At 46.1% G+C, this 24103-nt stretch overlaps 1 protein-coding gene across 1 annotated transcript in view; it reads right to left on the reverse strand.

The window, feature by feature from the left end:
• LOC120303353 overlaps positions 1 to 24103 on the reverse strand; it is a 134562-nt gene that overhangs the window by 74662 nt on the left and 35797 nt on the right. Inside the window, 5 exon segments of the mRNA XM_039332818.1 lie at positions 7812 to 9547; positions 9549 to 9839; positions 9841 to 11167; positions 18261 to 19152; positions 20419 to 20438. Of these exon segments, the coding sequence (XP_039188752.1) occupies positions 7812 to 9547; positions 9549 to 9839; positions 9841 to 11167; positions 18261 to 19152; positions 20419 to 20438 (4266 nt within the window).

Consider the following 24103-nt stretch of genomic DNA (forward strand, 5'->3'; position numbering starts at 1 on the left):
GACAGGCTGCCAGCGGGGCTGGTGGCTTTGCTGCCGGTGGCCATGGTGACATGCCAAACCTGCCTGTGCACAGGCAGAGGCAGAGGAGAGCTCCGCCCAGCTCACTTGCTCAGCTTCACCAGAAAACATGTCGCTTGCTAAGTTAGCAGAAGCCCCAGGATCAGCGCCAAGCTACAGGTGATTCGTGCTTCTGCTAAATTAGCAAGCGGCATGTTTTCTAGCAAAGCTCGAGAGCGGGGAGCCCGGACGTGCCTGGCTGCTGCTGCCCACGACCCTCGCCTCCGCCCGAGAGAGAGACCCCCCCCACCGGACCAAGAAGGACTTAGCTGGAGGTTTTCCTCGCCTTCGAGCCGGGAAGCGAAGCAACCCCGAAGATCTCTTCCACTGCTGAGCTGGAAGGGCTGGAGGAGCTGGTGGAGGGAAGAGGAGATAGGCCTTGGAGCCAGCTCGCCTGCCAGTAGCAGTAGCAGCCGCCGCCGCCGCCCCATCCCGCTGCCCCAGCCCACCGCCCCGGCCTCCTCCTCGGCCTTCTCCTCGACTTCTTAGTCCGCCGCCTCAGCCGCCTCATTGTGCCTGGAGGCCACCGCCGCCTCGTCCCCGCCGCCCAGCATGTCCCGCGTCCTGCGTGGCGGTGACCCACGGCCCAACTTTCTGCCACTGGAGTGTGCCGGCCTGCCCCACCAGCAGCCGCAGCCTCCCCCGCGGCGGCAGGCCTCGCAGCAGCTGCCTGCCTAGGCAATCCGGCCCGGCGCTCAGCCGACACTCGCTGCCCCGCGCGCGGCTTCCTTTTCCTTTTTCTCTGCCATCATCGCCGCCGCCGCCGCCTCTTCGTTTTCCTCGGGCTCTGCGGTGGGGCCTTTTCCGGTGACTTGGGCTCCCCGCGTGATTTCGCCCACTGCCCAAGTTGCGGTGACGGCCAGCAACAAGAGGAAGCACGACAACATGGCCAGCACCTTCAGCTTCAATTGTACGCTGTTGCTGGGTCCCGCCAGGGAAAGCGGCAGGCCGGCATTGGGGAACGGGCCCTTGGGGAGGGTGTCAAGCATCCCGGAGGAGCCAGCCTATACTGGCACCCCATGAAAGAAGATGAATTACAGTCCCGCCGTGGCTGGGTTGACTTTACACAATTGTTGGATGTCCGGAGAAGCCATTGATGAGCTGCACGAGAGGTACTTGGAGAAGTTGACCCAGCTCTTTGAGGAGCATAAGGCCAAGTACGGGCTGCCCCAAGACAAGTACCTAATGATCACCTAGCCGGCCACATTAGACCAGCCTGGGACACAGAGGGGCAATATTTTTTAGAGAATGTTTGTTGTGGGTATGTGTATGTATGTAGATGAATGGTGGCCCTGTTATGTATAAATTTTATTATTGTATTTAGGGCGTATGAATATGAATATTTTTATTTTTATGTATATAAATTGAGTGTGAATGTGTATTGAGTGTTTGGGGTATGAGAATGGTGGAGTCGGGGGCGGAGCCTGGTACCCCCTCTGCTGAGTGCAATAGCAAAAGCAGGGGGGGCAGGACTTACCCTTGGGCTTGGTCTGTATGGAAAGCTAGTCCGGTCAGGAAGGGAGAAGGCTGGTGAGGGCGGGGGTACTCCGGGGAGGGGAGAAGGTCGGAGCATCCCAGTTATGACTGGGATGGGCAGATATGGCGGGAGCCGAGGGGCAGGCCATCTTTGGGGAACGAGGACTCGCTATATTAGAGCGATTCCTTGTTCCGGCCCCTCAAAAGGCTCATCCTGTAGTACTGGTAACAGGGGAGTACAGGGCCCTAGTTGTAGGCTGCTTTTGCTTAATGCCAGGTCCATTGTCAACAAAGCCCCCCTTGTCCGTGATTTAATATTGTACAGCGGGGCGGACCTGGCATGTATAACCGAAACCTGGCTGGGCCCTGAGGGGGGTGTTTCCCTCTCGGAGATGTACCCAGGCGGGTTTGTGGTGCTTCATCAGGCTCGACATCAGGGCAGGGGGGGGGGAGTGGCAGTCATCGCTCGGAAGTCCTTGAGTCCTCGTGGGATTCTTGCCCCGGAGGTTGTTGGGTGTGAGTCCCTCCTATTGAAGTTGGGTTCACGGGTTCAGTTGGGCTTGCTGCTGACGTACCTACCTCCCTGCTGCGTTGCAATAGCCCTGCCTGCGCTGCTGGAGTCAGTAGCCGGGTTGGCGGTGGAGTTCACCAGATTTATGGTACTGGGGGACTTTAACCTACCATCACTCGGAGATCGCTCAGAGGCAGCGCAAGAGTTCATAGCTTCCATGGCAACCATGGACCTGACCCAGGTAATTCAGGATCCGACTCATAGGGGTGGTCACACACTCGACCGGAGCAATGGAGCAATGGAGACATGATCTGGAATTAAGGGGAATAGAGATGTCGCCCTTGTCATGGACAGATCATTTCCTATTGAGGCTGGACTTCCGCCCCAGGCGCCTAATGGACCCAGATCGGTTCCAGGAGGAACTTGGGGAAATACCTGACTCCCTTGTCCACAACTCGTCCGGGTCCGTGGTTGCGGCCTGGAATGAGGCGGCGTCTGGGGCCCTGGATCGAATTGCGCCTTTGCGACCTCTCTGTGGTGGTGGTCCCCGGAGGGCGCCTTGGTTTACCGAGGAGCTCTGGGAGATGAAGCACCACAAGAGACGTCTAGAGCGACGTTGGAGGGCCAGTAACTCTGAATCTGACCAATCATTATTAAGAGCCTATCTTAGGACTTATTTAGTGGCGATAAGGGCGGCAAAGCGTATTCACTTTTCCGCACTTATTGTGTCCGCAGAATCTCACCCAGCCACCTTGTTTAGGGTGACCCGCTCCATTCTTAAAGTGGAGGAGGCGGAGGAACCCTTTCAGGGGAGAGCTGAGGAGTTTGTTCAGTTTCTTTTGGACAAAATCGCTCAGATTCAGAGAGACCTGGACTCCGACTGGGCAGTGCCAGCCGAGTTGCCGGGGGCTGGTCTTAGTCATGTTATCTGGAGCGAGTTTGAGCCTGTGACCCCTGATGAAGTGGACAAGGCCATGAATGCCGCCACCTGTTTATTGGACCCGTGCCCCTCCTGGCTGGTTTCTGCCAGTAGGGAGGTGACACGAGGCTGGCTCCAGGCGATAATCAACGCCTCCTTGATGGAGGGATCTTTCCCGCAACCTTTAAAGGAAGCGGTGGTGAGGCCCCTCCTCAAGAAGCCTTCCCTGGACCCAGCTGTTTTGAAGAACTTTCGTCCTGTCTCCAACCTCCCCTTTGTGGGGAAGGTTGTAGAGAAGGTGGTGGCATCCCAACTCTTGCGATACTTGGATGAAACTAATTATCTGGACCCTTTTCAATCTGGTTTCAGGCCCGGCTACAGCACTTGAGACTGCTTTGGTCACACTGACCGATGACCTCTGGCGAGCCCGGGATAGAGCTTCAATACCATCCACCATGGTATCCTTCTGCGTCGTCTCAGAGAGGTGGGGGTGGGCGGCACCGTATTGCGGTGGTTCTCCTCTTACCTTTCTGACAGGTCGCAATCGGTGTTGGCGGGTGGACAGAGATCGACCCCTAGGCACCTCGATCATGGGGTGCCTCAGGGCTCGGTCCTGTCCCCCCTCCTTTTTAACATCTACATGAAACCGCTGGGTGAGATCATTCGGCGACACGGGGTGAGGTATCATCAGTACGCGGATGATACCCAATTGTATATCTCCACCCCGTGTCCTTTCAGTGAAGCAGTCGACGTGATGTGCCGGTGCCTGGAAGATGTGAGGGTCTGGATGGGGGTGAACAGGCTTAGACTCAACCCTGACAAGACCTAGTGGCTCTGGGTCTTGCCTCCCAAAGGTCAACTGGATGGTCCATCATTAGTCCTGGGGGGGGCAAATTTACCTCATTCAGTGCAGGCACGCAACTTGGGTGTCCTCCTGGACTCACAGCTAAATTTGGAACAACATCTATCGGCTGTGGCCAGGGGGACCTTTGCCCAGGTTCGCCTGGTGCACCAGTTGCGGCCTTATTTGGACCGGGAGGCTTTATTCACGGTCACTCATGCCCTTGTCACCTCAAGAGTGGATTACTATAACGCGGTCTACATGGGGCTACCCTTGAAGACCGTTCGGAGGCTGCAGTTGGTTCAGAATGCAGCCTCGAGAGTGATTGTGGGCGCGCCAAGGTACGCCCACGTGTCACCTATCCTCCGCGAGCTGCACTGGCTTCCTGTGGGTCTCCGGACGCAATTCAAGGTGTTGGTTATCACCTTTAAAGCCCTTCATGGCATAGGGCCAGGTTACTTACAGGACCGCATACTGCCGCACAGTTCCCAGAGACCGGTGAGGTCCCATAGATTGGGCCTCCTTCAGGTCCCGTCAGCCAGACAATGTCGGCTGGCGGGCCCTCGGGGAAGGGCCTTTTCTGTGGTGGCTCCGACCTGGTGGAATCAATTTCCCCCCGAGGTTCGAACTACTCCCACCCTGCCGGCCTTTAAGAAAGCCGTTAAAACTCTCCTGTTCCGGCAGGCCTGGGGCTGATGTCCCCGGGGGGGGGGGCGGGATATGATCAGACACGCTGTATGATTGTATTATTTTATTGTCAGATGATTGTTTTAATTTTGTACGCCGCCCTGAGTCCTTTGGGATTGGGCGGCATATAAATAAAATAAAATAAATAAATAAATAAGTTTGCTGGGCAGGAGCCAAGGAGAGCTGCTACAGCTGATCTGCTTCCGGGCTGCTCTGCAGAAGAGCCGATCAGCTGTAGAGGCTCGCCCCGATCCTGGACAAGAGGGAAGGAAGGAAGGACGGAAGGGACAAGGGGAAAAAGGAAGGGAAGGAGGGACAAAGAGGGAGGAGAAATAAAGGAAGGAAGGAAGGAAGGAAAGGACAATGGGAGAGGGAGGGAAGGAGGAAGAGACCAAGAGAGACGGAAGGAAAGGAAGTTCCAGCCAGCAGAGGCTTGGTAGCCCGGCTGCCGAGGAACAAAAGAGCGCAAAGCCAAGAAGAAGGTGGCGGTTTCCTCCCAAAGGGGGCTCCTTTTCCCCATCCCTTCCCTGGGTTTGTGGAGAATTTCTCATCACCAACACTGACAGGTGCTCCTTCAAGCCTGCCGCGAACTTTCTCGCCCCCTTTGCTTCTCCACCCGCTGTCGTGAGGATTGTGGCACCCTTAGGAAGCCAATTGTGCTTTGAAGTTTACGAGAGAACTAGGAGTCCCTTCCTCCTTCCCTCCCTCTCTCCCTGTCAAGCCCCGGCGGGCTCGACATGAATGGGTGGAGGAGTCGTCAAGGATGGGCAGGGTGGAAAAGGAGACTGGCAGCCGTCACCACACCTCCCAGCTGACAAGCGCAAGTTCAAGGGTTGCCAGCTGACGGGCATAGGAGCTGGGTGCTGGGCGGCCTTTCTTTTGCTGACCTGCGTGCATGAGAAGAAATCAATCCGGTTGCTGCACAATGAGTCTCTGGGGAAGGCAGGGCCTTGCTCTGCGCCTGCACTCTTCATGCGCCCCTGCAGGACACATTTGGTAGCGTTTGTGCAGACTGCCGCCAAGCAGCATATTTTCCACAAACAAGTGAGGTGGAGCGGAGGGGGGGAGGGAGGCACTGCCACGGGGGGGGGGAGAGAAGGCAGTTGACAAGCCCTGCCTAAGACCATCGGAAATATGTGTTTTCCGATGGTCTTAGGTGACCCCTGTGAAAGGCTCGTGCAACCCCCCCCAAAAGGATCACGACCCATAGGTTGAGAACCGCTGCCCTATACCATTTCAGATAGGTACCTAAAGCGTTTGCAAGATATTTTCACTTATTGCATGCTATCAAATAGTCTTTGACTTTAAGCAACCGACCTTTGCAACTGAATCAAGTGAAATAATAAACTGCGATGCGACTTAGCTTGTGATCAGCCATATGGTGAACCCTAAAAATTCATGACCTTTTTACAGAATTACAGAATAATAAGTTTCTTTAAACTCACATATTTTATTGATGTTTTTAATCATAAATCACTTAGCAGTTGGTAAACAGTGTGTTTGCTGGGTTTCCATTTGTAAAGAAAAATCATTAATCGGTTTCTATAATCCTTAATCCACATAGTACATTTAGTTGATTTCTCCTTTTCCCCAAAATGTCTTCTTTGAGAACCTTGAATTGATACAGTTCTTACTATTTTGATAAGTAACAGTTACATATATGATTTCCCCCCAATATTCTTAGAAATAATGATCACATCAATATAATATTTCTTTTCTATCTAATCATCTTATATCCTGTTACAGTCCTTATTTAAATTTGTTTCTCCCATAAAGTTCAAAGTATTCTTGCTCGTTAAGATCTTCTCAACAGTTAATTACATTTAAAGATTTAAATCCATTTTTCCCACATAAACCATCTCTATAATTTTACGTTTCTTAAAGAATAGGTAAAAACATTAAACAAAAGGAAAAGAGAGTAAGAGTAAAGAAACATAAAAAGTAAAATATTACTTAAAATAGATATTCCCCCTAAGCTAATATATATTCATTCCCCAAATTTCTTATTTTTTTAACCATAATTAAAAATATATTTAATTTTTAAATATTCCATTTAATGTGTCTAGTCATCTGATCCTTTAACTCTTATTCAAACATTTTTTCTTTTTTATACATTATAATTTCCCTAAATTCAAACCCATTTAATTATCTAAAACATTTCCTTCATCTAAGCCATTTCAACAGTATTATGTTACTTATATCAGGAAATAAAATAAAAAGGGGGTGAAAGCATACAGTATTATTTAAGGAATTCATCCCTCTTAGAATGACATATGTGTTCAAAATCTTTTCTACTTCTTTAATCATATTCAAACAAATGTTTCTTTTTAAAATATTCTCTCTGGAAGATCCCATCATCTATTTTCTTAATTTTCACTTTAATCTTTTTCCTTTGACCAGTATGTTTCTTGATCAATGTATTTTGCTGAATCAAAAAGTTTTCCCATATATTCATGACTGTTGCTGTAGGTATAAGAAGTACATCAAATAAAGTGTCTTTATATGAGGCTTTTGCCTTTCTATGTTTCTTGAAAATCTTTTTCTTCTTCTCTGCTTTTCTTATCACTTCCTTTCTCTCTGATGTTTTCAACATCTCTACATTCCATTTTATCCAATCTGTTTTTTTGTCCTCAGATTTATTTTGTAGTCTTAAGGGATGAGTTGTTTTTTCCACTAGGATTAAATCATGTTTTCTTGCTTTGTTAAGTTCCATCTTTGAGTCGCTATTTTCAATTTTATATTCACTTATTTGTTTTGTCTGCTCCTTCTCTGTTGTTGTTTCCTGGAAGTTTTTTTGTTGCAGAGTTAACTTAGAAATAGATAAATTTATATTTTCAATTTGATTTTGGATTTCGTTGTGATTTGAATTCATTGTTGTTTGAATTAATTGCAATATATATCTCCTATTGAGAGGTATTTATGTTTTCTTGATGTGTTCTATCTACATTTCTCTGAAATCCAGAAGTGCATCAGAATGTAAGTACCAAAACCCCTTTTTCCCTTTTACCCCTTTCCTTTTTCTCACTTTTGGGTTCTGCCATTCAATGGGGGGGAGGGGAACTATGGATGTCTTGCCATGTATTTCCTTTGTTTTGTTCTTTCCTCTTTGAAATATCTCTCGCTTGGAGTGAGAATGGAATGTGTATTGAAACATTTTTAACAATCAGGACATTCAAATGGTTTCTGTCCAGTGTGAGTCCTCTGGTGTTTTACCAGGTTGGAATTGTTACTGAAACCTTTACCACAATAAGAACATTCAAATAGTTTCTCTCCTGTGTGAATCCTCTGGTGTGTTACCAGGGTGGAATTCCTACTGAAACCTTTACCACAATCAGGACATTCAAAGGGTTTCTCTCCTGTGTGAGTCCTCTGGTGTGTTACCAGGGTGGAATTCTGACTGAAACCTTTACCACAATAAGAACATTCAAATGGTTTCTCTCCTGTGTGAATCCTCTGGTGTGTTACCAGGGTGGAATTTAAACTGAAACCTTTACCACAATCAGGACATTCAAATGGTTTCTCTCCTGTGTGAGTCCTCTGGTGTGTTACCAGGGTGGAATTCTGACTGAAACCTTTACCACAATAAGAACATTCAAATGGTTTCTCTCCTGTGTGAATCCTCTGGTGTGTTACCAGGGTGGAATTGTCACTGAAACCTTTACCACAATCAGGACATTCAAAGGGTTTCTCTCCTGTGTGAGTCCTCTGGTGTGTTACCAGGGTGGAATTCTGACTGAAACCTTTACCACAATCAGGACATTCAAAGGGTTTCTCTCCTGTGTGAGTCCTCTGGTGTGTTACCAGGGTGGAATTCTGACTGAAACCTTTACCACAATCAGGACATTCAAAGGGTTTCTCTCCTGTGTGAGTCCTCTGGTGTGTTACCAGGCTGGAATTGTCACTGAAACCTTTACCACAATCTGGACATTCAAAGGGTTTCTCTCCTGTGTGAGTCCTCTGGTGTGTTACCAGGGTGGAATTGTCTCTGAAACCTTTACCACAATAAGGACATTCAAAGAGTTTCTCTCCTGTGTGAGTCCTCTGGTGTCTCACCAGGCTGGAATTGGTACTGAAACCTTTACCACAATCAGGACATTCAAAGGGTTTCTCTCCTGTGTGAGTCCTCTGGTGTGTTACCAGGCTGGAATTGTTACTGAAACCTTTACCACAATAAGGACATTCAAAGAGTTTCTCTCCTGTGTGAGTCCTCTGGTGTCTCACCAGGCTGGAATTGGTACTGAAACCTTTACCACAATCAGGACATTCAAAGGGTTTCTCTCCTGTGTGAATCCTCTGGTGTGTTACCAGGCTGGAATTGTCACTGAAATCTTTACCACAATCAGAACATTCAAAGGGTTTCTCTCCTATGTGAATCCTCTGGTGTGTTACCAGGTTGTAATAGTCACGGAAACCTTTACCACAATCAGGACATTCAAAGGGTTTCTCTCCTGTGTGAATCCTCTGGTGTGTTACCAGGGTGGAATTCTGACTGAAACCTTTACCAAAATAAGAACATTCAAATGGTTTCTCTCCTGTGTGAATCCTCTGGTGTCTTACCAGGGTGGAATTGTCACTGAAACCTTTACCACAATCAGGACATTCAAAGGGTTTCTCTCCTGTGTGAGTCCTCTGGTGTGTTACCAGGCTGGAATTGTCACTGAAACCTTTACCACAATAAGAACATTCAAATAGTTTCTCTCCTGTGTGAATCCTCTGGTGTGTTACCAGGGTGGAATTCCTACTGAAACCTTTACCACAATCAGGACATTCAAAGGGTTTCTCTCCTGTGTGAGTCCTCTGGTGTGTTACCAGGGTGGAATTCTGACTGAAACCTTTACCACAATAAGAACATTCAAATGGTTTCTCTCCTGTGTGAATCCTCTGGTGTCTTACCAGGGTGGAATTGTCACTGAAACCTTTACCACAATCAGGACATTCAAAGGGTTTCTCTCCTGTGTGAGTCCTCTGGTGTGTTACCAGGGTGGAATTCTGACTGAAACCTTTACCACAATAAGAACATTCAAATGGTTTCTCTCCTGTGTGAATCCTCTGGTGTTACCAGGGTGGAATTGTCACTGAAACCTTTACCACAATCAGGACATTCAAAGGGTTTCTCTCCTGTGTGAGTCCTCTGGTGTGTTACCAGGGTGGAATTGTCACTGAAACCTTTACCACAATCAGGACATTCAAAGGGTTTCTCTCCTGTGTGAGTCCTCTGGTGTGTTACCAGGGTGGAATTCTGACTGAAACCTTTACCACAATCAGGACATTCAAAGGGTTTCTCTCCTGTGTGAGTCCTCTGGTGTGTTACCAGGCTGGAATTGTCACTGAAACCTTTACCACAATGGACATTCAAAGGGTTTCTCTCCTGTGTGAGTCCTCTGGTGTGTTACCAGGGTGGAATTGTCACTGAAACCTTTACCACAATCAGGACATTCAAAGGGTTTCTCTCCTGTGTGAGTCCTCTGGTGTCTCACCAGGCTGGAATTGGTACTGAAACCTTTACCACAATCAGGACATTCAAAGGGTTTCTCTCCTGTGTGAGTCCTCTGGTGTGTTACCAGGCTGGAATTGTTACTGAAACCTTTACCACAATAAGGACATTCAAAGAGTTTCTCTCCTGTGTGAGTCCTCTGGTGTCTCACCAGGCTGGAATTGGTACTGAAACCTTTACCACAATCAGGACATTCAAAGGGTTTCTCTCCTGTGTGAATCCTCTGGTGTGTTACCAGGCTGGAATTGTCACTGAAATCTTTACCACAATCAGAACATTCAAAGGGTTTCTCTCCTATGTGAATCCTCTGGTGTGTTACCAGGTTGTAATAGTCACGGAAACCTTTACCACAATCAGGACATTCAAAGGGTTTCTCTGCTGTGTGAGTCCTCTGGTGTGTTACCAGGGTGGAATTCTGACTGAAACCTTTACCACAATAAGAACATTCAAAGGGTTTCTCTCCTGTGTGAATCCTCTGGTGTCTTACCAGGGTGGAATTGTCACTGAAACCTTTACCACAATCAGGACATTCAAAGGGTTTCTCTCCTGTGTGAGTCCTCTGGTGTGTTACCAGGCTGGAATTGTCACTGAAACCTTTACCACAATAAGGACATTCAAAGGGTTTCTCTCCTGTGTGAGTCCTCTGGTGTCTCACCAGGCTGGAATTGGTACTGAAACCTTTACCACAATCAGGACATTCAAAGGGTTTCTCGCCTGTGTGAGTCCTCTGGTGTCTCACCAGGGTGGAATTTAAACTGAAACCTTTACCACAATCAGGACATTCAAAGGGTTTCTCTGCTGTGTGAGTCCTCTGGTGTGTTACCAGGGTGGAATTCTGACTGAAACCTTTACCACAATAAGAACATTCAAAGGGTTTCTCTCCTGTGTGAATCCTCTGGTGTCTTACCAGGGTGGAATTGTCACTGAAACCTTTACCACAATCAGGACATTCAAAGGGTTTCTCTCCTGTGTGAGTCCTCTGGTGTGTTACCAGGCTGGAATTGTCACTTAAACCTTTACCACAATAAGGACATTCAAAGGGTTTCTCTCCTGTGTGAGTCCTCTGGTGTCTCACTAGGTTGCATTTGTTGCTGAAACCCTTACCACAATCAGGACATTCAAAGGGTTTCTCTCCTGTGTGAGTCCTCTGGTGTGTTACCATGCTGGAATTGTCACTAAAACCTTTACCACAATGAGGACATTCAAAGGGTTTCTCTCCTGTGGGAATCCTCTGCTGTCTCATGACGTGGGAATTTTAAATGGAACTTTCACATTATCCAGGCACTCAAACATGGTGTCAGTCCTCTGATGTCTTAAATGTAAAACTGGAAAACCAATAAAATATTATAAGAAAAATATATTCTATATCAATTTTTAAAAAGTATAATTTTAATACCACAGGTTCCTATTTAAATGTAAGCTTAAATTTAACTAACATAGCCAGGTAACCCCTAAACAAGTGACATTTATTGCAGAATGGGTTTTGAGGTCTGGAAATCTCTGATTGTAGGGAGGAAAGTGTACAACAAAGGTCAGAAAACCTGAGGGGGTTGTGTGAAATGCTAAGAATGTGTTGAAGATAGTCCCGTTCAGTGGCTGTCATTATGGAGTTTCATATGTACTAAACATCTGTCATAGAAGCTGCGGAGAATCATAAAATACCCATTTGTATAAATAAAGTGATAAGACTGAAAAGAATTTTATTAGCCTAAATATGATACAGTAAATGTTAAGGGAAATAGAGAATGAATTTTTGATGATGTAACCTGAGATATGTACTTTTGTTATTGTACTATTGACTATTCAATCCCCAGGCTGTTTTCCAAATACTTAAATGTAAAACTGGAAAACCAATAAAAATGTTGTAAAAAAAATATTTAATGTGGTATTTTGAGATTTGTATTAAAGATATCTGTATGTCACTGAATTATCGGTTAACCCAGCCGCCACATTGCTTTTCAAATACTTAAATGTAAAATTAGAAAATTAATAAAACCTTTTTCCAAATAAAAAATTCAATGGAGAAAAAAAATTAGGTTTTACTCTTAGGCAAGAAAAAGCAAATGTCAAGGTACAGAAGAGGTGGAACATGGCTCAATAGCAGTAACTGCGAGAGGGATCTTTGTTATATATTTTATGTTATATGTTATGAACATATCACAAATATAAGTTATGATTATAGAGGGCCTGCAATGCAAGCATAGTTAGCCTTTTTGTGAGATCTCATTGGGGAAATTCACGTTGCTGGAATGTGTGTACTACCGATAAGGAAACACTCTGGGTGCCTGTATGAACGATCTATTGTTCGTGATACCAGGTAGAACATTAGTGAGCATAAGGGGTGTAGGATATTGCATTTTTTATGGAGTCTTGGACCAAAGCATGAGGACCCTGGCATGGCTGGGGTTGATTGCCATACACATGGATTCTGAATAAACAAGTTGGGTATAAAGAGAAGACTGGGATGAACCAGACCCCAAATTTCAAGACACCTTAGTTGGAGCAGGGGACACCCTGAATCTGCTTCCCAGCCCACTCTAACATAGCCTGATCACCTGTGTTGAGAGGATATATGACAATTGTGTGAATGAGTAGCCTAGTTGGGCAGCAATACTTACAGCAACTTGAGTAGCCTTGTTGGGTATAGTAACCTGAATAGCTTGTTGGGAATAACTTACTGTAGTAAAATAACTTTAAAATTAGACAAATATATGTATAAACATAAAGGAACTAATTAAGCATGCATGCCTTGCTTTTTATCCAAATAACACGAGAATAAAAGAACTACTGGAAAACTTCACTTGAGTGGCCTGAACTCAATTTTATGACATCTTGAAGTTTTAGTGGACAAGCACTTAGATACGAGCCAAAACCGTGATGCAGTGACCAAAACAGCCAATGCAATCCGAGGCTGCCTAAACAGAGATTGAAGATCAGGTGAAGTGTTAGCACCAATTTATACTGCTATGGTAAGACCATACTGGGAATACTGCATCCAATTTTGGTCACCACAATATATAAAAAGTGTTGAGATTCTATAAAGAGCAAAGAGAAAGCAGTAAGGATGGTTATGGGGCTGGAGGCTAAAACATATAAAGAATAGCTGCAGGAACTGGATATGTCTAGTTTAGTGAAAGGAAGGACTAGGGGTGACATGTTCCAATGCTTGCGGGGGCAAGAAGAGGGGGGGGGGATCAACTTATTTTCCAAACCATCAGAAGGAAAGATAAGCAGTGGATGGAAACTAATCAAGGAGAGAAGTAAACTAGAACTAAGGAAAAATTTCCTGACCCTGAAAACAATTAACCAATGGAACGGTTTGCCTTCAGAAGTTGTGGACGCTCCATCAGTGGTGGCTTTTGAAGAGAGGGGACAGCCGTTTGTCTGAAATAGTAAATGGTCTCCTGCTTGAGCAGGGGTTGGAATAGAAGACCTCTAAGGTTCCTTCCAACTCTGTTATAAACCTCCAGTGACGGAGCACCCACAACCTCTGGAGGGAAGCCATTCCTAAAGAATCAACCTTCATTTGAAAGAGACTTTTTAAATCTTCCCACCAGCACAAAATTGCAGCCCCCAGTTTAACAGCCTGCAGCACCAGTGGACTTAAAAGTTGGGGAGGGAAAGGATTTGCAGCAGCAGCTGACATGCTTCAGCCGAATTGCTTCTCTGTTTCCACGCAGTGGAGGAAACCAAACAGCCCGATTCGCTCCCGGCCTCTTCTCCGACCTCTCTTCAACTCACCTCCCAGCTGATCCTTCGATCCTTGGAAGAGCACAAAAGCCTCTCTGCACACCATCCTCCTCTAATGAGAGATCCAGGAGAGAAAGTTCCTTTGCACTTCTCATCCTTTCTAGCAGTGCCGTACTCTATGATTTTAACTCCTTTAAATTCAACCACAGAGGCTGCCTGCTGAATTGCAGTATCTGCTTTCTAGACACAGATGTTGCCAATTCAATCTATCAGAACAGAGCTAGAAGGGACCTTGAAGGTCTTCTAGTCCAACCCCCTGCTCAGGCAAGAGGCTCTATACCAGTGGTTCTCAACCTTCCTAATGCTGCGATCCTTTAATACAGTTCCTCATGTTGTGGTGACCCCCAACCCTCCATCCAGCTGGCCAGGGGGGTATCAAAACTTGACCAAAAAAAAGAGGAAAAAATGGGAAAGTATAGGTAGTCCTTGACTTACAACAATTTGCTTAGTGACTATTTGAAGTTACAACAGCACTGAAAAAGTGAATTATGATTTTTCAAACTTATGATTGTTGCAGCAATCCCAGGGTATGTGATTTACATTCGGATGCTTGACAAGTGATTCATACTTATGATGTTCACAGTGTCCCAGGGTCACGTGATCAATGGCCAGAGGGCGTGGCCAGCTGATCACTCAGGTTGCAGAGTGCCTGTGGGGGGGGGGGAATCTGTGGGTCTCTGGGATGGGACTGGGGGGGGTGCCTGCCTTCCTTCCCTCCCTTCTCCCCCCTTGTCCCTTTCTTCCTTCTTTTCTTCCTTTCCTTCATCTTCCTTAGTCTCTTCCTCCTTCCCTCCCTTTCCCATTGTCCCTTCCTTCCTTCCTTTCCTTCACCTCCTTTAGTCTCTCCCTTCTTCCTTCCCTCTCCTTGTCCCTTCCTTCTTTCCTTCCTTTCCTTCACCTTCTTAGTCTCCTCCTCCTTCCCTCCCTCTCATTGTCCCTTCCTTCCTTCTTTCCTTCCTTTCCTTCACCTCCCTTAATCTCTTCCTCCTTCCCTCCCTCTTTCCCATTGTCCCTTCCTTCTTTCCTTCCTTTCCTTCACCTCCTTCTTAGTCTCTTCCTCCTTCCTTCCCTCTCCCATTGTCCCTTCCTTCCTTCTTTCCTTCCTTTCCTTCACCTCCCTTAGTCTCTTCCTCCTTCCCTCCCTCTCTCCTATTGTCCCTTCCTTCCTTCCTTCCTTTCCTTCCCCTCCCTTAGTCTCTTACTTCTTCTCTCCATCTCCTTGTCCCTTCCTTCCTTCCTTCTTTCCTTCCTTCCTTCCCTTTGTCCCTTCCTTCCTTCCCTCCCTTCCATTGTTCCTTCCTTCCTTCCCTCTCTCATTGTCCCTTACTTCCCTCCCTCTTCGTCCCTTCCTTCCTCCCCCCCTCCATGCCCAGGAAGGGACAAGGGGAGGGGGACAGGTTGCCAGCGTGGCTGGTGGCTTTGCTGCCGGTGGCCATGGCGACATGCCAAACCTGCCTGTGCACAGGAAGAGGCAGAGGAGAACTCCACCCAGCTCACTTGCTCAGCTTCCCCAGAAAACATGCCGCTTGCTAAGTTAGCAGAAGCCCCAGGATCAGCGCCAAGCTACAGCTGATTCGCGCTTCTGCTAAATTAGCAATGTTTTCCAGCAAAGCTCGAGCAAGTTTGCTGGGCAGGAGCCAAGGAGAGCTGCTACAGCTGATCTGCTTCTGGGCTGCTCTGCAGAAGCGTGGATCAGCTGTAGAGGCTCACCCTGATCCGGGACAAGAGGGAAGGAAGAACGGAAGGGACAAGGGGAAAGAGGGAGGGAAGGAGGGACAAAGAGGGAGGCAAAAGGAAGGAAGGAAGGAAGGAAGGAAGGAAGGAAGGAAGGAAGGAAGGAAGGAAGGAAGGAAGGAAGGAAGGAAGGAAGGAAAAAGGAAGGGACAATGGGAGAGGGAGGGAAGGAGGAAGAGACCAAGAGGGAGGGAAGGAAAGGATGTTCCAGCCAGCAGAGGCTTGGCAGCCCGGCTGCCGAGGAACAGAAGACCACAAAGCCAAGGAGAAGGTGGTGGTTTCCTCCCAAATGGGGCTCCTTTTCTCCATCCCTTCCTTGGGTTTGTGGAGAATTTCTTGTCACCAACACTGACAGGTGCTCCTTCGAGCCTGCCGCGAGCTTTCTCGCCCCCTTTGCTTCTCCCCCCCACTTTCGTGGGGATTGTGGCGCCGTTGGGAAGCCAATCATGTTTTGAAGTTTAGGAGAGGAGTCCCTTGCTCCTTCCCTCCCTCTCTCCCTGTCGAGCCCTGGCGGGCTCGACATGGAGGAGGAGTTGAGGACGGGCGGGGTGGCAAAGGAGACCGGTGGCCGTTTCCAGACATCCCGGCTGACAAGCGCAAGTTCGGGGGTTGCCAGCTGACCGGCGCAGGAGCTGGGTGCTGGGCGGCCTCCCCTTTGCTGACCTGCGTGCACAAGAAGTCAATCTGGTTGCTGCACAATGAGTCTCTGGGGAGGGCGGGGCCTTGCTCTGCACCTGCGCTCTTCATGCGCCCCTGCAGGGCACATTTGGTAGAGTTCGTGCAGACTGCCGCCAAGCACCATATTTTCCACAAACAAGTGAGATGGAGCGGAGGAGGGAGGAAGGGAGGCACTTCCGCGGGGGGAGAGAAGGCGATTGACAAGCCCTGCCTAAGACCATCGGAAATATGTGTTTTCCGATTGTCTTAGGTGACCCCTGTGAAAGGCTCGTGCAACCCCCCAAAAGGGTCACAACCCACAGGTTGAGAACCGCTATCCTATACCATTTCAGACAGGTACCTAAGGCATTTGCAAGATATTGTCATTTATTGCATTCTATCAAATAGTCTTTGACTTTAAGCAACCGACCTTTGCAACTGAATCAAGTGAAATAATAAACTATGATGCGACTTAGCTTGTGATCAGCCATATAGTGAACCCTAAAAATTCATGACGTTTTTACAGAATTACAGAATAATAAGTTTCTTTAAACTCACATATTTTACTGATGTTTTTAGTCATAAATTACTTAGCAGTTGGTAAACAGTGTTGGTAAACAGTAATCATCTTATATCCTGTTACAGTCCTTATTTAAATTTGTTTCTCCCATAAAGTTCAAAGTATTCTTGCTCGTTAAGATCTTCTCAACAGTTAATTACATTTAAAGATATAAATCCATTTTTCCCATATAAACCATCTCCATAATTTTACGTTTCTTAAAGGATAGGTAAAAACAGTAAACAAAAGGAAAAGAGAGCAAGAGTAAAGAAACATAAAAGTAAAATACTACTTAAAATATATATTCCTCCTAAGCTAATATATATTCATTCCCCAAATTTCCCCATTTCTTTTTTTTAACCATAATTAAAATATATTTAATCTTTAAATATTCCATTTAATGTGTCTAGTCATCTAATCCTTTAACTCTTATTCAAACATTTTTTCTTTTTTATACATTATAATTTCCCTAAATTCAAACACATTTAATTATCTAAAACATTTCCTTCATCTAAGCCATTTCAACAGTATTGTTACTTATATCAGGAAATAAAATAAAAAGGGGGTGAAAGCATACAGTATTATTTAAGGAATTCATCCCTCTTAGAATGACATATATGTTCAAAATCTTTTCTACTTCTTTAATCATATTCAAACAAATGTCTCTTTTTAAAATATTCTCTCTGGTAGATCCCATCATCTATTTTCTTAATTTTCACTTTAATCTTTTTCCTTTGACCAGTATGTTTCTTGATCAATGTATTTTGCTGAATCAAAAAGTTTTCCCATATATTCATGACTGTTGCTGTAGGTATAAGAAGTAAATCAAATAAAGTGTCTTTATATGAGGCTTTTGCCTTTCTGTGTTTCTTGAAAATCTTTTTCTTCTTCTCTGCTTCTCTTATCACTTCCTTTCTCTCTGATGTTTTCAACATCTCTACATTCCATTTTATCCAATCTGTTTTTTTGTCCTCAGATTTATTTTGTAGTCTTAAGGGATGAGTTGTTTTTTCCACTAGGATTAAATCATGTTTTCTTGCTTTGTTAAGTTCCATCTTTGAGTCGCTATTTTCAATTTTATATTCACTTATTTGTTTTGTCTGCTCCTTCTCTGTTGTTGTTTCCTGGAAGTTTTTTTTGTTGTAGAGTTAACTTAGAAATAGATCAATTTATATTTTAAAATTTATTTTGGATTTGTGATTTGAATTCATTGTTGTTTGAATTAATTGCAGTATATATTTCCTCCTGAGAGGTATTTATGTTTTCTTGATGTGTTCTATCTACATTTCTCTGAAATCCAGAAGTGCATCAGAATGTAAGTATCAAAACCCCTTTTTCCCTTTTACCCCTTTCCTTTTTCTCACTTTTGGCTTCTGCCATTCTATGGGGGGGAGGGGAACTATGGATGTCTTGCCATGTATTTCCTTTGTTTTGTTCTTTCCTCTTTGAAATATCTCTCGCTTGGAGTGAGAATGGAATGTGTACTGAAACATTTTTAACAATCAGGACACTCAAAGGATTTTTCTCCAGTGTGAGTCCTCTGGTGTGTTACTAGGGTGGAATTCTGACTGAAACCTTTACCACAATAAGAACATTCAAATGGTTTCTCTCCTGTGTGAATCCTCTGGTGTGTTACCAGGGTGGAATTTAAACTGAAACCTTTACCACAATCAGGACATTCAAAGGGTTTCTCTCCTGTGTGAGTCCTCTGGTGTCTCACCAGGCTGGAATTGGTACTGAAACCTTTACCACAATCAGGACATTCAAAGGGTTTCTCTCCTGTGTGAATCCTCTGGTGTGTTACCAGGCTGGAATTGTCACTGAAATCTTTACCACAATCAGGACATTCAAAGGGTTTCTCTCCTGTGTGAATCCTCTGGTGTGTTACCAGGTTGTAATTGTCACGGAAACCTTTACCACAATAAGGACATTCAAAGGGTTTCTCACCTGTGTGAGTCCTCTGGTGTCTCACCAGGCTGGAATTGGTACTGAAACTTTTAACACAATAAGGACATTCAAAGGGTTTCTCTCCTGTGTGAGTCCTCTGGTGTTTTACCAGGCTGGAATTGTCCCTGAAACCTTTACCACAATAAGGACATTCAAAGGGTTTCTCTCCTGTGTGAATCCTCTGGTGTGTTACCAGGCTGAAATTGGTACTGAAACCTTTACCACAATCAGGACATTCAAAGGGTTTCTCTCCTGTGTGAGTCCTCTGGTGTGTTACCAGGCTGGAATTGTCACTTAAACCTTTACCACAATAAGGACATTCAAAGGGTTTCTCGCCTGTGTGAGTCCTCTGGTGTCTCACTAGGTTGCATTTGTTGCTGAAACCCTTACCACAATCAGGACATTCAAAGGGTTTCTCTCCTGTGTGAGACATCTGGTGTGTTACCAGGCTGGAATTGTCACTAAAACCTTTACCACAATCAGGACATTCAAAGGGTTTCTCTCCTGTGTGAGTCCTCTGCTGTCTCATGACGTGGGAATTTTAAATGAAACTTTCACATTATCCAGGCACTCAAACATGGTGTCAGTCCTCTGATGTCTTAAATGTAAAACTGGAAAACCAATAAAATATTATAAGAAAAATATATTCTATATCAATTTTTAAAAAGTACAATTTTAATACCACAGGTTCCTATTTAAATGTAAGCTTAAATATAACTAACATAGCCAGGTAACCCCTAAACAGGTGACATTTATTGCAGAATGGGTTTTGAGGTCTGGAAATCTCTGATTGTAGGGAGGAAAGTGTACAACAAAGGTCAGAAAACTTGAGGGAGTTGTGTGAAATGCTAAGAATGTGTTGAAGATAGTCCCATTCAGTGGCTGTCATTATGGAGTTTCATATGTACTAAACATCTGTCATAGAAGCTGCGGAGAATCATAAAATACCCATTTGTATAAATAAAGTGATAAGACTGAAAAGAATTTTATTAGCCTAAATATGATACAGTAAATGTTAAGGGAAATAGAGAATGAATTTTTGATGATGTAACCTGAGATATGTACTTTTGTTATTGTACTATTGACTATTCAATCCCCAGGCTGTTTTCCAAATACTTAAATGTAAAACTGGAAAACCAATAAAAACTTGTTATAAAAAAATATTTAATGTGGTATTTTGAGATTTGTATTAAAGATATCTGTATGTCACTGAATTATCAGTTAACCCAGCCGCCACATTGCTTTTCAAATACTTAAATGTAAAATTAGAAAATCAATAAAACCTTTTTCCAAATAAAAAATTCAATGGAGAAAAAAAATTAGGTTTTACTCTTAGGCAAGAAAAAGCAAATGTCAAGGTACAGAAGAGGGGGAACATGGCTCAATAGCAGTAACTGCGAGAGGGATCTTTGTTACATATTTTATGTTGTATGTTATGAACATATCACAAATATAAGTTATAATTATAGAGGGCCTGCAATGCAAGCATAGTTAGCCTTTTCGTGAGATCTCATTGGGGAAACTCACGTTGCTGGAATGTGTGTACTACTGATAAGGAAAGATTCTGGGTGCCTGTATGAACGATCTAGTGTTCGTGATACCAGGTAGAACATTAGTGGGCGGAAAGAGTATAGGAGGTTTAATTTTTTTATGAAGTCTTGGACCAAAGCATGACAATGTAAAGTTTCTGGCATGGTTGGGGCAAGATTGTCATACACATGGATTCTGAGTAAACAAGTTGGGTATAAAGAGAAGACTGGGATGAACCAGACCCCAATTTCAAGACTTGTTGGAGCAGGGGACACCCTGAATCTGCTTTCCAGCCCATTCTAACGTAGCCTGATCACCTGTGTTGAAAGGATATGTGAGTATTGTGTGAATGAGTAGCCTAGTTGGGCAGCAATAGTTACAGCAACTTGAGTAGCCTTGTTGGGCATAGTAACCTGAATAGCCTGTTGGGAATAACTTACTATAGTAAAATAACTTTAAAATTAGACAAGTATATGTATAAACACAAAGGAACTAATTAAGCATAAATGCCTTGCTTTTTGTCCAAATAACACAAGAATAAAAGAACTATTGGAAAAATTCACTTGAGGGGCCTGAACTCAATTTTATGACATCTTGAAGTTTTAGTGGACAAGCACTTAGATACGAGCCAACACTGTGATGCAGTGGCCAAAACAACCAATGCAATCCTAAGCTGCCTAAACAGAGATTGAAGATCAGGTGAAGTGTTAGCACCACTTTATATTGCTATGGTAAGACCATACTGGGAATACTGCATCCAGTTTTGGTCACCACAATATATAAAAAGTGTTGAGATTCTATAAAGAGCAAAGAGAAAGCAGTAAGGATGGTTATGGGACTGGAGGCTAAAACATATAAAGAATAGCTGCAGGAACTGGATATGTCTAGTTTAGTGAAAGGAAGGACTAGGGGTGACATGTTCCAATACTTGAGGGGGCAAGAAGAGGGGGGTCAACTTATTTTCCAAATCATCAGAAGGAAAGATAAGCAGTGGATGGAAACTAATCAAGGAGAGACGTAAACTAGAACTAAGGAAAAAAATTCCTGACCCTGAAAACAATTAACCAATGGAACGGTTTGCCTTCAGAAGTTGTGGACGCTCCATCAGTGGTGGCTTTTAAAGAGACGGGACAGCCATTTGTCTGAAATGGTATAGGGTCTCCTGCTTCAGCAGGGGTTGGAATAGAAGACCTCTAAGGTTCCTTCCAACTCTGTTATAAACCTCCAGTGACGGAGCACCCACAACCTCTGGAGGGAAGCCATTCCCAAAGTATCAACCTTCACTTGAAGGAAACTTTTGAAATCTTCCCATCAGCACAAAATTGCAGCCCCCAGTTTAACAGCGTGCAGCACCAGTGGACTTAAAAGTTGGGGAGGGAAAGGATTAGCAGCAGCAGCAGCAGCAGCTGACATGCTTCAGCCGAATTGCTTCTCTGCTTCCACGCAGTGGAGGAAATCAAACAGCCTACTCGCTCTCAGCCTCCTCCGACCTCTCTTCAACTCACCTCCCAGCTGCTGCTTAGATCCTTGGAAGAGCACAAGAGCCTCTCTGCACACCATCCTCCTCTAATGAGAGATCCAGGAGAGAAAGTTCCTTTGCACTTCTCATCCTTTCTAGCAGTGCCGTACTCTATGACTTTAACTCCTTTAAATTCAACCACAGAGGCTGCCTGCTGAATTGCAGTATCCGCTTTCTAGACACAGATGTTGCCAATTCACTCTATCAGAACAGAGCTAGAAGGGACCTTGAAGGTCTTCTAGTCCAACCCCCTGCTCAGGCAGGAGGTCCTATACCAGTGGTTCTCAACCTTCCTAATGCTGCGATCCTTTAATACAGTTCCTCATGTTGTGGTGACCCCCAGCCCTCCATCCAGCTGGCGGGAGGGGCGGTATCAAAAACCTGACCAAAAAAAAGGAAAAAATGGGAAAGTATAGGAAGTCCTTGACTTACAACAATTCACTTAGTGACTGTTTGAAGTTACAACAGCACTGAAAAAGTGAATTATGATCATTTTTCACGTTTATGATTATTGCAGCATCCCCAGGGTCATGTGATTTACGTTTGGATGCTTGGCAACTGATTCATACTTATGACATTCACAGTCTCCCAGGGTCACGTGATCAATGGACAGGGGGCGTGGCCAGCTGATCACTCAGGTTGCAGAGTGCCTGTGGGGGGGGGGAATCTGTGGGTCTCTGGGATAGGACTGGGGTGGGTGCCTGCCTTCCTTCCCTCCCTTCTCTCCCCTTGTCCCTTTCTTCCTTCTTTTCTTCCTTTCCTTCATCTTCCATAGTCTCTTCCTCCTTCCCTCCCTCTTTCCCATTGTCCTTCCTTCTTTCCTTCCTTTCCTTCACCTCCTTCTTAGTCTCTTCCTTCCTTCCCTCTCTCCCATTGTCCCTTCCTTCCTTCTTTTCTTCCATTCCTTCATCTTCCTTAGTCTCTACTCCTTCCCTCCCTTTCCCATTGTCCCTTCCTTCCTTTCCTTCACCTCCTTTAGTCTCTCCCTTCTTCCTTCCTTCTCCCCTTGTCCCTTCCTTCCTTCCTTCCCTCTTTGTCCCTTCCTTCCTTCCCTCCCTTCCATTGTTCTTTCCTTCCTTCCCTCTCTCATTGTCCCTTACTTCCCTCCCTCTTCATCCCTTCCTTCCTCCCCCCCTCCATGCCCAGGAAGGGACAAGGGGAGGGGGACAGGCTGCCAGCGGGGCTGGTGGATTTGCTGCCGGTGGCCATGGCGACATGCCAAACCTGCCTGTGCACAGGCAGAGGCACAGGAGAGCTCCGCCCAGCTCACTTGCTCAGCTTCACCAGAAAACATGTCGCTTGCTAAGTTAGCAGAAACCCCAGGATCAGCGCCAAGCTACAGCTGATTTGTGCTTCTGCTAAATTAGCAAGCAGCATGTTTTCTAGCAAAGCTCGAGAGCGGGGAGGCCGGACGTGCCTGGCTGCTGCTGCCCACGACCCTCACCTCTGCCCGAGAGAGAGACCCCCCCCACCGGACCAAGAAGGACTTAGCTGGAGGTTTTCCTCGCCTTCGAGCCGGGAAGCGAAGCAACCCCGAAGATCTCTTCCACTGCTGAGCTGGAAGGGCTGGAGGAGCTGGTGGAGGGAAGAGGAGATAGGCCTTGGAGCCAGCTCGCCTGCCAGTAGCAGTAGCAGCCACCGCCGCCGCCCCAGCCCGCTGCCCCAGCCCGCCGTCCCGGCCTCCTCCTCGGCCTCCTCCTCGACTTCTTCGTCTGCCACCTCGGCCGCCTCGTTGTGCCTGGAGGCCGCCACCGTCTCGTCCCCGTCGCCCAGCATGTCCCGCTTCCCGCGTGGCGGCGACCCACGGCCCGACTTTCTGCCACTGGAGAGTGCCGGCCTGCCCCACCAGCAGCCGCAGCCTCCCCCGCGGCGGCAGGCCTCGCTGCAGCCACCTGCCTGGGCAATCCGGCCCGGCGCTCAGCCGACACTCGCTGCCCCGCGCGCGGCTTCCTTTTCCTTTTTCTCTGCCATCATCGCCGCCGCCGCCTCTTCGTTTTCCTCAGGCTCCGTGGTGGGGCCTTTTCCGGTGACTTGGGCTCCCCGCGTGACTTCGCCCGCTGCCCCGGCGGCAACGTTGCGATGACGGCCAGCAACAACAGGAAGCACAACAACAAAGCCAGCACCTTCAGCTTCAATTGTACACTGTTGCTGGGTCCCGCCAGGGAAAGCGGCGGGCCGGCGTTGGGGAACGGGCCCATGGGGAGGCTGTCAAGCATCCCGGAGGAGCCAGCCTATACTGGCACCCCGTGAAAGAAGATGAATTACAGTCCCACCGTGGCTGGGTTGACTTTACATAATTGTTGGATGTCCGGAGAAGCCATTGATGAGCTGCACGAGAGGCACTTGGAGAAGTTGACCCAGCTCTTTGAGGAGCATAAGGCCAAGTACGGGCTGCCCCAAGACAAGTACCTAATGATCACCT

The sequence above is a fragment of the Crotalus tigris genome, unplaced genomic scaffold (assembly GCF_016545835.1).
Source record: "Crotalus tigris isolate CLP2741 ecotype Arizona unplaced genomic scaffold, ASM1654583v1 scf7180000024464.508515016:1373766, whole genome shotgun sequence".
Classification (NCBI taxonomy): domain Eukaryota; kingdom Metazoa; phylum Chordata; class Lepidosauria; order Squamata; family Viperidae; genus Crotalus; species Crotalus tigris.